This window comes from Diadema antillarum, unplaced genomic scaffold, assembly GCF_040938485.1.
Source record: "Diadema antillarum isolate AM-2024a unplaced genomic scaffold, OU_Dant_1.0 seq00000563_RagTag, whole genome shotgun sequence".
NCBI classification, from domain to species: Eukaryota; Metazoa; Echinodermata; class Echinoidea; order Diadematoida; family Diadematidae; genus Diadema; species Diadema antillarum.
Window position 1 is genome coordinate 785,217 of NW_027271502.1, and position 16,269 is coordinate 801,485.

The 16,269-nt window shown below is 39.6% G+C and overlaps 1 protein-coding gene across 1 annotated transcript in view; it reads right to left on the bottom strand.

Moving 5' to 3' along the window:
- The window catches only part of LOC139735091 (uncharacterized), a 63,796-nt gene extending 57,902 nt beyond the window's left edge, over positions 1–5,894 (bottom strand). Inside the window, exon 1 of the mRNA XM_071645862.1 lies at positions 5,686–5,894. Within this exon, the coding sequence (XP_071501963.1) occupies positions 5,686–5,894 (209 nt within the window). The remainder of the gene's footprint in view (positions 1–5,685) is intronic.
- Between the last annotated feature and the right edge of the window lie 10,375 nt (positions 5,895–16,269).

Genomic DNA, 16,269 nt, shown 5'->3' on the forward strand with positions numbered 1-16,269 from the left:
AAAGATAATGACTGATTAGAGATGCAAAACAATCACCAGCTTTCCAACACTTTGGCCCGAATTCACGAAGGTGGTGCAAATGAAACCATGGTTTAAACCATGGACAAAAACCATGGAGCGCCAAGTGTCGCACGGAATATTTTGTTTCGAAATCGGTCATTTCGACGATGAAATGATTATTTTGTAACGAAATGACATTTTGTAACTAACTGAATATTTCATCCACGAAATTATAATTTCGTCAACGAAACGGTCATTTTGTTGACAAAATGACCAATTTCGTAACGAAATATTCCGTGCGACACTTGGTGCTCCATGGTTTCATTTGCACCACCTTCGTGAATTCGGGCCTTTACAAGTATGTTAAGAAGTCCTAATGCAATACTAGTACAACACCAACACTCGATCAAACCAAGTTTGGTGATCCCATGTGTTTGATTGGATGTGTGATGTAAATTCAAATTACGATGTATTGTGTTTTACGCCCATTGTGCACTTGACCGACAAGTGATTTTCTATACTTACATACACTGTTAGAATAGATCTGCCCCATAGCACTTCTCTCTTTCAATCTAGACACTCCCTCTACATCACTCTGTTCTTGTAATGTAATACTGGCCTCCTCATACAATCTTGTAATTCTCAAAACAAAAACAAAAAACATGTGGGGTGACAGGTCTTTTGTTCACGCTGGATCCACTCTCTGGAACAAGCTTCGCACATCTGTACAAAATGTACTTATCACCTACAAACTAGACATCACTGAAAACACCTTCATTTCGCATATTAGTCGATGGTTCAATTCCTGAATTCTTTCTTTCTTTCCTCTATCTCTTTCTCTCTTTCATGCTATGTGTGAAATTTTTCATGCCCTTTGTACTGAGCACTCAGACTAAGTGGGCAAAGAGCAGACCCTCTAATAGGGCCTACTGTATTATCATGTACATGCACAGTAATTTTCTCTTTTTGTGGGTTACTTTTTAAGGCAAATAAAATCCATGTTCAGGCATTTGTGCTGCAAGAATATGAAAATCTACTTGCCCAACCAGGCAAGTGGTAAAAATAAAGTTACAGTGTATGCAGCACTCTAGCAGTTTACAGAATGTGCACAACTGGGGGGGGGGGGGGGGGGGGGGGGGGGACACAAAGCACAGGGACCCAAACAACATGTCAATGCTATATTCCAAAGTACACATACCATTACACGACAGTCCAGATGTCAAATGTAATTGGTTCAAAGACAATAGTGTGAGAATCCACTGTGATTTCCAATATTACATGTACTTAACTACATACTGTACGATTTTCAAAGCAAATATATTGGCTTGTTTACACTCAATCACACCGAGAGTAGGGCCTACTCATGGCTAATGGTGTTCTGCAAACACGTACATGTACAGAATCGTAATTGTATCTTTAGAGTGTTAAATATGGGTGATTTTACTCATTGGTTAACAACCAACAACCCATACAAAAGATGCATACACTTGTACATCCTGTACGTGATGTACAACCCTGGTGTTACAAAAAACATTTTCCACCTTTCTTGTGGTGTAGGGGTCAAATGAGACATGCACTAACTGTTAACCATGAACTCCCGTAGGCTGCGTTCACATAGAAGTTAATGTGTATTCGGTGCTCGTTTTCGAGGGCACGCGAATAGCTTGAATCGAACGATAGGATTTCCTCATACCGGTTCACATCTCCACAATAAGAGGGCACTATTCGAAAATACCGAATAGTTGCGAATAGTATAGCATAGTGGGAATCACGCTTGTTCGATTTTCAAGCAGGGTGTACCATCTTTCGTTTATGAATTATATGATGAAAATTTTGGTCTGGATTTGCCCTCTAGCAAAAATAGGCATGTAGACTGACATTCTGATGCAGTTTAGAAATTGTTAATAAGATTGCTGGGATGATTGTGTAGGAGGAAGAAATCCTCACCGCATGGGATAGGGAGTTGATGGTGCGGGTGATGGTGTACTGGGTCGACTTGACGGCGCATAGCGAATAGCTAATAACGAATAGCGAATACCGTATACTTCTATGTGAACACAGCCTTAGAGATCAAAAATTATATTCAGATAACACTGACATTAATACCAACATTGATACAAGAAACAGCTGAATAATGTACAATTTTGTTGGAGGTAATAAAATGAGAGCATTTTGAAGATATTAAATTTCTTTCAATTCAAGATTAATTTTTGAATCAGGGTTCAGATTTTGCTCTACGCTTGTATTTCAACCCTCTGTACAAAACTTTAAACTTTACACAGGGGTCAAACATGGGAACGTGTGGTTACCACCCAGACGATGGTCCTGAACAATGGCCATGGTTTGGATGCTCTATTCAAGAGAAATTCCACAATATTCATCCTAAAATGTAGTGCACATTACATGCAAGCACATGAAACATAACCTACTTTGAAATACATTTTTTTTCTTTTTTCTTTTTCTTTTTTTTTTATGTGCATGCATTTTACCCATTACCATGAATTCAGACTACCAGGGCCCAGGGGAACCCACCATGAATAAAGCATCCTGTACCTTGGGGCAAGAGACCAGAAGCCTAGTCAGCTAGTGAGCTCTCAAAAGATGGTATTCATGGTACTATTCATTCTGCTGTTCAGGATCATTGTAAAAGCACACACTCATCAGGACACATCATTGTTGGCTGAAAGTTACCAAGGGTACATTTTGTACAGAGGGTTCATTTTTGATAATTATCTGGAACTTAACTTTACAATTAATTATGGATTTAATGAAACTGTTTTGTGCTTTCATGCAAATCACCTTCCATTACAAAATTGTACATTATTCAGCCATACGCTGTAGCTCATATCAATGACAGTATTACTTGTATCTAATAGGTCCTATACAATGTACTTTTCAAACTATGAACTCTTTATGTGCCACATTCACACGTCCAACCATGGACCTAATACACATGGACATTCATCGTATTGTTAATTAATTCATGCACCCGTACATCTCAAAAGCGCCACAAAAACATTTTTAGCATGCTTCACTACTTTGATCCCATGATCGTCACCGCCAGCAAGCCGGAAGAACAAGACAGAGATTCAAGAAATCTACATTGTAAAACTATATGCACAGAAGAAAACTAGAAAAGCACTCCGAGAGCACAGACCTCCGCCAAGCATGCAGCCCATTTCAACCCGCACTGATCTTGTTTGAGATCAGTGATTTCCACCCAAAGCCGCCTGATTTCCCAATATAGAAGCCTTTGTTACGTCATAAACCTAGCTCAGCTGCACAGCGTGCCTCGCCCTAGCAGAAACTAGAGCACGCGCTTTAGTGCGCGCATGCAAACCTCAAATACGCGCAGCCTGAACTCCCTAGTTCATTGACCCTACTTGCCAAAATATCAAATATCCTTCATAAATTCCCCAAAAATTCTCGGATCACTACCAAAAGTTAATAGTTTGGTACTTGTGTCATTCTCAACCTTTCCTGCAAGTTTCATTACAATCCGTTCACTACTTTTTGAGTTATTTTGCACACGGACAAACGAACGAACCAACTAACAAACAAACCAACGGTAACGAAAACATAACCTCCCCCCTTGGCGGAGGTAATAACTCACAAAAATCAAGTAAAGTGAATGTGCAGTTGTGGTGTATGTTAGGAAATCATACCTCAAACAATTGTGCTTGGGAGAAGTAGGCAGATTTTAAAAGAAAACTAACATTTTGGCAGAATGATTGTCATTTGTGATCTCAATATTTCACTTTTCTCCAGCTTATTCCAGAGCAAAAAGGGACGGTGATGGTAGAGAACAGATATCTTGCCATTTAGGCAAGGTCTTATGCGTGGGCGAAAGTGTGCGAATCAGCAATTACCCATCTTTTGACACAAAATGTGTAATGATCTCAGGTTTGCTGTTCCTCATCATCTGTATTCATTCAAAGACATTTCCATCTGAAAAAGGCACATCAGCAAAACGAGACTGAAATGAGGGAAACGATTCTTTTGTTAGTGACGATATATGATCACAAACAATTGTTATTGTCAAGACACATGAATGTACTCATTAAGATGGACATATATCTATAATCAGGTGTCGGTGACGTTCATTACATCAAAGAAAGACTGCCCTGAATAGTCCATGTTGTATTACAGCTGTACGTCCATGGTCCAACTCAGTCGACAGTGTGCCAACTTCGCATACAGTATGCTCAAACGCACAAACACGCCCAAACTGATTGATAAATCGCCAAATCCTGCAATACAATAAAAGTGTTTAGTGTGCATACTGTTCCTCTTGCATAAAGTTTGCTTTTTTTGGGGGGGGGGGTTATCGACTACCATGCGGTGTTCCTTTTTGAATTGCATGTAAATTCTGAGCTTCTGTCACTGTTTTGTCGCGATCGCTTTAACAGTAAGATAGCTACCGATCATTTGAATGAAAAACAATCATAGATTTGTCATACAATTTACATCAAAGCAAAGCTTGGCATTTTTTCTAAACTTTGCTCACTCTATGTCCAGCATAACAGAAATCTATAGAAGTTATAGTCTAGATTTGTAAACATATCAGGGGTCGCACTCAACTTTTTTTTTAACTAGCCAGGCGGACTACTTAGAATCAATTTTGACACTGAAGCAATATTTTAGCTAGCCAGACGGACTAGTAACTTCAGAATTTTATGATTTCTAGCTAGTCCGATGTGATTTTGGGTGGCCAATGGCCAGCGGACCTTCGCCAATTTCAAACTCTGCATGTTTTTTTTTCTCAAAGTTTACTACTTTGGTGTCTCAGAGTACTGTGGCACATAGGGGGCAGGCACCATGGCACATAAAGAATAAGGATCAAGAGTGGGAAATGTTTTTTTTGTAACACCTACATTGTAGTATGTGGCATGCTGACTTGAGACTTCCATAATATGCTTTAAATATTTAGAATGGCATTACCGGTACACGTACAATCCTGAGCAGATGGCATCTGTCTCACACGGTTGGCTTTTTATCTACAGAGACATCTACCATCAGTCTACTCTTCTCCCACTACCCAGATAATACACATAACCGTGGAGGATTTTACCCAGGTTTTGCAAGCTAATCAAAGCTCTACCTCCTACTACAGTCTTGAACACTTTACTTGGACCTGGTACAATTCCATATCATGCTCAAGCTCATTTGAATCTGAGAGTAACAACTCAGCCCTGTCCCTGCACCGAAGTTGCGCTTCGCACGGCGTATGGTCTGGCTGCAAGACTCCAAAGTTGGAGTTCCAACCGGCTGTAATTATTCAAACAGTTGTCAGATTTCTATCGATGTACAAAAGAATTTCACAGGTACATTAATGTGTGCCTTTGATTTGATGATCGATGTTCGACACTACCGTCTTGCTGAGCAATCTGAAGATTTATTTTGAACGTAAACATTAATATTGGCCATATTTTGCTTCATACTACATAGTTATCTACATATATTTAGACTCTAAATGAAATGAAAATTTACCTAGACCTCTAGGTAATGATAGAGCATGTAAAGCAAAAGTCAATCCCATGCAGAAATTTGTGCAAAAGTGTTAATCAGAGTAGTATCACAAGCCTGAAATATTTTTGAGCGTGGTATTGAACATCTAGAAAAGGAAATAAGACGGTTGTGACTATTCTCTTGAATTTCCTTGGGCTACCATTTGTATAAACGCACAAAGCCCTGCCCTGCGCTGCCTGCCCCGTTGCCAGAACACGACCGTCTGTGGCTTGTCGGGCGCGGGCTACCCTGCCGCTGCGACATAGCATCACATCAGTACCGGTGCCCGGTCCCATGCCGCCGGCGGCGGTGCTCGGTGTAGCACGGGTTATGGCTTGTGAAATCGATTGCAGCATGCAGTAACGTAACCGCTCTCCGTGCCGCATGCCGTCTGTTGAACGCTACAGTCACTGGAATGCAGGAGAAATGAATAGGGACTAGCTCTAAACTAGAAGATTTTCTAGTAGTACTACAGTGTACTAGATCTAGATCTAGTGTTTCATAGATCTTATTAGTATTCTACGAGTACGACGTCAGTTCAGAAATCTAACCTCCGATAATACGAACTGGATAAGACGCACCAACTTGAGCGAAGAAATGCAGAACAGGGTCCCAAAGAGAGGTTGAAAAAATATTGTTGCCAACCGCGACAAACATCAATCAGAACTAGTATCAGTGTCAGAACAGGGAGGTGCACCTCCCTGGTCAGAAGAAGACAATTTAGATCCAGGTCTCATCTGATTGTGAAGCAGTTGAGTTGGTGTCGTCAATGCGCTGGTCAGTTTACTAATACAATGTTGCGTTGAATAGGTAGAGCGGAGATGAGTACGATCAGGGAGGTGACACCTCCCTGGTACGATCGACTACGAGTTTGTTTGAGCGCTATTATGCAGGCGTAAGCGATCTGATCAGTACAGCAATCACGGCGATTACATTACGAAATGCGTCTGACTGCTGCGCAGCTGGTGGTGGTACTGTGCAGTCAGTACACGTTCGACGCGACGTGCTTATGTTACGGCGGGCGCATGGTCTCGCAGGCAGGCATCGCACCGGGTGATCTCAACATGTAGCTACCGCGGGGTACCGCACTGTTTATTTACTTCTGTAGCTGCTGACACGCGTGCGGCGCGGCATGTACACGTACTTCGTATCCCACGGCCACATACATCATCGCCTCGCTCCCCACGTGCACCACGCATGCGCGAAGTGTGGAGACCTCGGACCATTGGTTGGTTTCTGAGTGTGGGCGTGTCCGTAGGATTGTCCTTTACGACGAGATGACACTGGTGGCCGTGCACTCCTGGGAAATTCCAGCAATTACCTACCCTCAGAGGGCACCCCGACTAAATAGTAGTGGTAGGCCTATAAAGGTTAATATTAGGGTTAGGGTTAGGTTTAGAGTTAGGAGTTTGGATGAGGGTTAGGATTAGGATTAGGGCCAGAGGAAGAGTTCGGGGTAATCGCACAGGGAGTAATTGCCCTATACCCGGAAATTCCACCTCCCAGTTGGCATGGATTTGTGAAATTTGTGGCGCGTGAAATTTGTGAACACATGCATCTACGGCAGTTACTATAATAGCAAAGGGTACCAAGGAGGTTTTATACATGGAGTTCCAACTGGCTGTAATTATTCAAACAGTTGTCAGATTTCTATTGATGTACAAAATAATTTCACAGGTGCACCTGTGCCTTCGATGATCGATGTTCCAAGCCGCCGTCTTGCTGAGCAATCTGAAGAATCATTTTGAACGTTAATGTTGGCCATATTTTGCTTCATTTATTCATTAAATGAAATGAAATTTCACTTGATAACAAGGCATGTAAAAAAAAGTCAATTCCGTTCAGAAATTTGCGCAAAAGTGTAAATGAGAGCTGTATTATGTGAAAATGTTTCTGTACCATCCTGGAAAGCTGGTTTTATCACTTTTCGACTTAATTTCCCCAAATGAAACTAACATGTAATAATCTTCAAGTATAATTCTTTATTGATAAATATATCAGATTAGTGCCCGCGTATGCCCAATCTAATTTTCATCTTCATTTCAGCATGTTTTCCTCAATTTCTGTTCGCACATCCTCGTGTCTGTATATAACCCTAGCTTTTATAAGAAGGGATAGCGAAAAGTTTACCATCACAAAGACATTATCTTCCTTTGAAAGTGGCTGGTGATTATGCAATGAGACACGAGTCAATCTTCGTATCTGCGCGGCAGATCCTGTTTGGCACATGCTTCAAATATTTTTGAGCGGCGGCTTCAAACATAGATCAAAGGGAATAACTCTGTTAATTGTTACTCCATCTCTTCAACCTCCTTGGTCCTACAATACGTAGGGTCTTTGCTAGTACTAGCAAATGTAGTCTCCTCCATACTTAGACTAGGGAGGTGGAAGATTATACATGTGGGCCCGGGGGCACAAGTGCAACAGTTTGAGTTAACAACATTAGTCGACACATCCAACTAATTACTGCGCGTGTTGTATCAAATACCAGTTTTAGTTTAACTTTTATGGAAAAGGTAACACAGTTGATTAGGAAAAAATGGAAATTGAAGTTGGTGGGAGGAGTTATCGAGCACTGTCAACCAGTACTTGGTGATTCCATGATCAGATGTCAACACTTATTTCACAGTTCAGGAAAACACTGCCCCAAAATCTGAAATTTGATAGTGCAGAGCTTTTATTTGGCCATTTGAAAGTGAAACGGCTTCAATTATTCAAAGACAAAGTGACATTGTTCCCCTCAATAATCACATTGGATATTACGAATCTGTAGGGAGAATTCAGTCGCCATCGTGGTCGCGCGGAGTGATACCATTCGTCACAATTACACATATAGTGGAAGCTATGGGACTGAAAGTTTTATTTTTCCATCAAACAGGCGTGGTGATGCATTTTTGTGCAGTCTCTAATTGACTTGCACTCTAATCCTACAGCTATTAAAAAAGAAATAGAGATAAATCCTCCCTCGATCCTGAAGCTATTTAACTCTGCACGCCACAAATTCTTGTTGACAGGAGTGAAATTTGTGCAAATTTGAGTCATTGGCACAGAAAGGGTTAAAAATGAATCCCCTTATAACATGAAAATAAAAGGTAGCCTTGTATCTGTCGTACTTAATTATTCTTCTGTTGTAATGATCTATAACCGTAGTGGTTTGCAAGTGCTAAAACCACAAGACCCGAGACCACGAGATATCGCGCTTACCAGAGTATAAGTTTACCTTCAATGCATTCTTGCAAATGGAAACTTGGGGGGGGGGGGGGTGGCAGGAGAGCTGGGGGCATGGTGTCCATTTGCATATTCCATCACACTGGTAAAAATACCTGCTAAGTACACTGCGTGTACTTTATAGAAAGTTGGATTTCACCTGTTTTTTGTTTGTTTTTGTTTTTGTTTTGTTTTTGTTTGTTTGTTGTTTGTTGTTGTTGTTTTTTGTGTTTTGTTTTGTTTTTTTTGTTTGTTTGTTGTTGTTTTTTTTGGGGGGGGGGGGCTTCAAGCTCTATCACTTCTGATGTTGGAGAAGAATATTTTTGAATACTCCTTAATTCAGGAGGTGGAGGGAAAACATGGTGCCCATTCAAACACTTTGGCACGAATTCACGAAGGTGGTATATGCTTTTACCATCGGGGTTTAAACCATGGACAAAGATTATACCATCCAATTTCGTGAATTCATGGGCAGGCCTTTGAGATCCTATTCCCATATATAGGAATGCTATACTTGCCAAGTTTGTTGAAAATCCATTATGTTGTTTTCAGCAAGAAGAAGAATTAATAATGTACAATTTAGGTCTGCATTTGGATCCCCCGCCCGACTCCAAGGGAGGGGGGGGGGGGGCAGCCCTGGATCTGCAATGCACAAACTTGAAACTACTTGCATGCAGTCATCAAAACTCATGGCATCTATTTTGCTTTGTCATTTTGGTTCTACAGAAGATTTAAAATATTCTTTAATGTTAAAGAGGGATTGAGCTCCCTATGGGCCCTAAGGGGATCATGGTGCCCAGTCGAACAAATTCAGATCTTAACCCCGTGGCATGATACCTGTCATTAGGTGAATATTCATCAAGGTGTTTTAAAAAATATGAACATAGTACAATTGAGTCTTCATTTTTGTACCCATCCCACTTCACTCCCCTGGGTCACAAGGGGTGATGGGAGAGCTACCATGATTCTGCCATGAACAAACACGAAACAACAGTCATCAATATACTGACTCACTGTCAGATTGTATTACTTCACTCAATCACTTCTGGTTCTAGATTCCTTATGGGGATTGGGCTCCCTGGGGGGTCACCAAGGAGAGGTGTCCATTTGAAGGAATTGTGATTATATCTTCCTTGGGATGCTAATGTTGGTGAAAATTCATCATGGGGTTTTCAAGAAGAAGATTTTCTACTCTCTAAAAAAATCGAGTGAAAATATTCACTCTCAAAGGAGTGAATACAAAAAGAGTAAATTTAGAGTGAAATTGGAGTGAATTTTGAGTGAAAAAGTTGATTTTCACTCATTTTGGAGTGACCTCAGTGAAACTGGAGTGAATTTTGAGTGAAAATGTTGATTTTCACTCATTTTGGAGTGACCTCAGGGATCACTCGAAGGTTTTAGAGTGATCCCTGAGGTCACTTTAAAACGAGTGAAAATGCACATTTTCACTCAAAATTCACTCCAATTTCACTCTAAATTCACTCTTTTTTGTATTCACTCCTTTGAGAGTGAATATTTCATTCGATTCTTAGTGAGTATTGTTTTGTCTCCAATGTTTATTGCAGGGCCTTTTCAAGTTCTTATCTACATTACAACTGATTACTTTCTATTATTAAAAGTTTGAATATTCCAATTCATATCAATTTGACCAAAAAAAAACACCACAATTTGCATTGGATTTGCACACGATATCATGAATTTGAGCTGTTTTCGGGTTGACACGAATAATTATGCAACACGTTACGTAACTTCGCAAATTTGGTCTCGAAATATGCGAGAGACTTCAAAGAAAAAAAGTGACGAAACAATGCGGCAAAATTTTATGTGCAACCGACAAATTCCAAAACTTTATATTCCATCTTATTGATAAAATTCCGATCATTCTATTTTTATTTCATTTTCTTTATTAAAGTCAACTAAAACATGGAACAGAAATAGTACTTTGCATGCCTATATAGGTCTATACTTCTCCACTAACCAGTCTACGCATAATGCAAGAAACCTCAGTGTTATGTACTATTAATACAGTATAGTCTCGCTTATTCAGGTACGTGGTGTTTTCCTCTTTTAACCACCAGTGCTTCTCCCATACGAAGACATGGATGGAATCAGTCTCATTAGCTGAAATGAATGTTACATGCCTGCAACATCTTTGCTCTTAATAAGAAACTGGTCTGGAGTCATCTTCACAGCGTGCAGTGGAACATTGTTGCGGTCCTGCGAGACATAAAGGAATACAAGGGAAAAGGGGGGAAATCGTCAATATATCTCAACAGTCAAGCTCTAATTACTTTCCAGCAAAATGTATGGTACTAAACTACTAAACATCTGTGAGAAATCATGATATAATAGGCCTACCAGAACAATGTTGTATAACTACCTTCTGCATGCATGTTTCTTTTGTTTTTGACGAAATCACAGAAAAATAGCCAATGAGAATGAGGATCTATTTGTCAAAGCTTAAAAATTTAGCTGACTGCCGCATGTGCATCCCTATTATAGTTTCTAGTTTTATGCATTGGCCCATTGCTTGCTGCAACCAAACATTTACTTAAAAGCGCATGCATAAAACAGACCTTTTGCTTGTTCTTGCTATAGCAATTGCCTATTAAGATTTCCCAAGCTCTGTAAAATGAGCCTGAGCTTTTGCTTTAGTGGGACGTTCCCTTATAAGTATCATTTTTCATATTCATAAAAGAACAGCCAAACTTTTATTGTACAGAAGTGGTATGATAAATCTACAAGAAATTACTTCTATAAGTAGTGTAAGAAACTTCTTTGTTTCAACAACAAGAATGTCCCGTCTATAGTTAGGATGCAAAATGTAATGAGGAACAGGAAGGATGTTGACTTCGGCGAAAAGCATGGAGACCTCGGCTCCACGTGCGACCTGGCAGATCCGGGCTATTTTTTTTTTTTTTTTCGCTCGCAAGAAATTGCTAGTTTTATGCATTCTACCCACTGGGTCGGATGCATAAAACAACAAACAATTGCTTGTGCAACCTTTTGCTTGAATCCGTAGCCTATGCTTAAAACAGGCAATTGCTTGCGAGCAAAAGATTTTGCTAGCAGACACTATAGTAATGGGACGAATGCATAAAACTACCAATTGCTTCTAAACAATTGCTTCAAGCAAAAACTTTTTTTGTTTGTCTTTTGTTTGTTTGTTTGTTTGTTTGTTCGTTTTGGTCTTTTTCACTTCTATTTATCGAGATAAGGAGATGCGGAACAGGTGGGAGACCCATGGTGATGGGTGAACAGAATGGACAATACATGTATGTGATCGTTGATTTTGGTGTATTTACACAGGGGAAAACGATAATTTCAATATAGGACATAATTGTACATGATATAACATTATACTGTTGCCCATAGAGAATCGCACACATCTCCAGAATTAAATCTAAAACTATTCCAGAGACTGAGGGGAAGCAGGACACTGCAGTTACTTACCACTTAGTATACTATCTGATACAGATGGCAGCATCCACGTGTTTTTCCATCATTTGCAAGCGTACGACAGAGTAAAGTTTCAATGCCAACTGGCCATGACAAGACGTCTCGATAGCACCTCCAGGTTCAAGTGTGAGTGTACGAATAGTGCTGGCTGCGTCATCCAGCTGATCAACTGAAAGTTCTACACTCTTCTTTTCCATGGTCAAAAATCCTGGGTGCGAAAACAAGTAAAAAAAAAAAAATTGTTCATTGTAAAGCAACAGTTTTACGAAGGATAGGAATACGTGCTGACTTCAGCCAATTATAATTACTTGAAGTTAATCCTTATTGGACTGTTGGAGATGTTAACAATACCTTCTTGCAGGCCAGTGATCTGCTGTGCATGTAATTTAGATTGACACTGTCTTAGAGAAGTTCGATCCTACGTATCCTATCTATATTCTATTCAAAATGTTGTGGCCCCTCATATCCAACAATGATACCCTACAACACAAGACCCTAAATCTTTAGCGAGAAATGCGCCAAGTATGGCGACAAGTATATTATGTCTGCCATATTGGATTATTCTTCCATAAGTCTGTTGCATATCTTGATAGCGTGAAACAACAGTTTCACATCATGATTGGTAAAAATTGAAATGACATGTTTGGAAGTTTGATTGCAAAACCCCAAATGTGTTTATTGTTTATACGGATATATTCCTTGAACCAGATTTCATTGTTTTGAATGGCTATTAATTGTTTAAGAGATCAAATTTTGGGGGAATTTGAGCATTTTCACTTGACCTTTCACCCCATGATCCAAATCTTAAATTACTCCAAGTACTCACTATCTGGTCTATTTTGAAAATACGAGGAAAAAGTGACATTTCAGTATAGCATTTGACCCCATTGCCCGAACCCATCCATTATACAAAGTTTGAGTGTTTGTAATTAGTAATTTTAAGACATGGAAAAGTTTAAGAAATTTCAGCATTTTTATTGATTTTACGACAATTTTTTTTAATATTCACCCGTCTTTCATCCCTGTGCTTTGATCGTTGACCCAAAAATTCTTAAGAGAATCGTTGTCACTAAAATGACAGGCAGTATCATGCATCACACTTTCCCGTCCATTTTAGCACTTATAAAATCCAATTTCGAAGATTTTTCATTCAAATTCGCCCGAAAAACTCACAGAATGCAAATCATAACTGCAATTTAGTCAATCGTCATTGTAATTCGTGTTTTTTTTTCACAGATTTTCTTACGAAAATGCCTTGACGCATTGCAGAGAAATTGGGAAAAATTGGACATTGATTTTTGACCTTGAGCGTGTGCACTCAAAAGATCATTATAGGCACAACTTCTTCCACTCATATACATGTATACATATTATTGGGCCTACCAAGTTTCACTAATTAGGCCCTACAAACGGATGGACGGACGACGAATGGACGGGAAGACGAACAAAACCGAAAACGTATACATGCCTCCGGTGACACTTTGACGGAGGCATAAAAGTGATGTCTGGAGACGAGTGACTGAGAGCAACGGTAAACAATTTTATTTCATGGCTAAGCATATTAATGCAGAAAGTTAATCTATACCGAGTCGAAAAATCAAAGTTGGACTATACTGTAATTTAGATAAAGATACTCTTTCATTCATTCCATTCATTTATTTATTTCAGCACGGCACATAATTCAGCCAGACGGCTGTTCTTCCTCATGTCCGTGTATCATGAGGTAAAAATGACATGCTTTTTTTAAAACATATAGACATGTACATGAAACATATAAAAATACAATTAGATGAAACAAATCGGAACAAAAGTAGAAAAAAGAAACGAAAGAAAAAATATTTACATAAAAAAATGAATACATGCTCGGTTTACTTTAAAAAAAAATGGGGAATGGGTATAATATCACTGTGGTGTCAGATACAAATTCAAACTCCGTCTATAACCGCTAAAAATTGTTTGCTGTTTTGTGCATGTTGGCAATGTGTTCCATAATTTTGGACCTTGATAACTAAAACTCCTTTGTCTAAAGCAGGTTTTGATATGGTAACTTGAATATCAGCGTTGTATTCCTTAAATCATAATCAAAAACTTTCAACTCAAAACATTTTACCTATAAATTTACGGGTTAAATCATAAGCAACTTTATACATTGTGCACAACATATGTTTTTTCCTCTCATCTCAAGTGTGTCAACATTAATTTGTGAGTATAACAAATTAGTTGCCCAGAGCAACCACACAGCCAGGCCATGCTGCAGCCCGGCCATGCAACACACACGCATACACACACACACAAAGAGGGAAGAGGGTAAAATTCCCCCTGGGTAAAAATAATAAACAAATGAAACCTAACACACGTGCCGACGTGAACCGGAAATTCATTGGGATGACGTCAGAATAAGCATCTCTGTGTGCGCATGTGCATTCTTTGCGTTTGGAAACGCTTCCCCTCGACATTTTGAAAGAAACGTAGGCCTACAATATTTATTATTAGACGAAAAATCTATCAGATCAACAGAGTTCATTATCTAAACGTAGTCTTCAGATAGGCCTACTGTTTCTGTCATTGTTAGGGTAGAAAACATAGAGTTTAATAGGGTGGCACTCTTTTGGTACTTTCCCAACTACAGATCTATGTAGGTATCCAAAGTCCGCTTCACACAGAGAATTTAAGACTTGTTCATAAATGATGTTCAAATCTTATTTTTTTCCCCTCATTTTGCCTTCATGAAAGGAAGTGCATGTGGCGAGCTTGTTGATCATTGGTCGTATCCATTTGATATATATATATATATATATATATATATATATACATACATACATATAGGTCCTATATACATATATTATATGCGTATATATCATATACATTGCCATTTCACCTAATATCCATATTACCATTATACATATCCATATTGTTTGAGACATTTATGATGCATAGTCTGTATATATAACATTAATAACACTATATTATCAAGATTGTTACAAACCATGATAACGATTGATCTAGGGCCTATATACATTCAAACGTACGTCTTACCTTCAGATTATACAACCGTAAGATCTGAATTTCAGGCCCACTTGCGACAGCATCGACGATTCTTCGTGTGGCGGGTGCGGCCGTGCAAGGTGTAACACAATCGGGCTCACTACCACGTGGCCACGCAATGTGGCGCCCAGCAGCGGACGTATATTATTGATATTATTTTCGAGCCAGGGCCAAGATAGCCTTTTATCAAGGCCCTCTCGCTGCAATGGGCGAACGAAGCGAGCCCAGCCGGGCGCGACAGCGCGACCCTACTCTTCCCCATACAGCGAAGAGGGCTTGACAAAAGGCTATAAGGGCCAAGAGCATACAGCATTGTTCAGGACTGTATGACAGTACTGGTTGAGGTATTAAAAGGGATTCATGTTTTGAACATTTCTAAGTGAGATAATGAGAAACCTCTTATGAAATATGAAAGAGCATGTAATTTTAAAAAGGTTTCAAAGTTTATTTCATGAAAATTGGTTTTGCAATGGCCGAGATATCCAAAAAAGTGATAATAATACAAGGCGACGTGCCACAACTTATTAGGATCTCTTTATTTCACCTTGTTTTTGGAAATCTCAGCCATTGCAAAACCGATTTTCGTCAAATAAACTTTTGATACCTTTTAGAATTACATGCTCTTTGACATCTCATAGAGTGGTTTCTGAATATCTCGCAAAACGTTAAAAGCTAAATCCTCACCTCGACCATAACTGTACATACCCTTTCAGGCAACTAACTGCGCAACACAGGCTGTATACGTTGTACAGATCCATGAACCCAGAAACCTCCTTGCGAGTACAAAGTACACTGTACAAATTAATGTACTAGTAAGTGTACCAGTGGGCGGAGCATAGCATCGCACTCCATTCACAATCTCATGAACCCCCTTTGTTATGTCTTCCTTTGTCTCGGATGAGTACATACACCGCGTTGTGTAGTTCCCGCCCAGGGGCTTCATCCAAAAAGAAAAAAAGAATGCGGCTGCACGATAAGACTAGCTGTGAAGCACTTGCTCGCGCGTCGTATGGGGAAGCCTGGTATTTGCGGGTCGACTTGCGGGGAAAA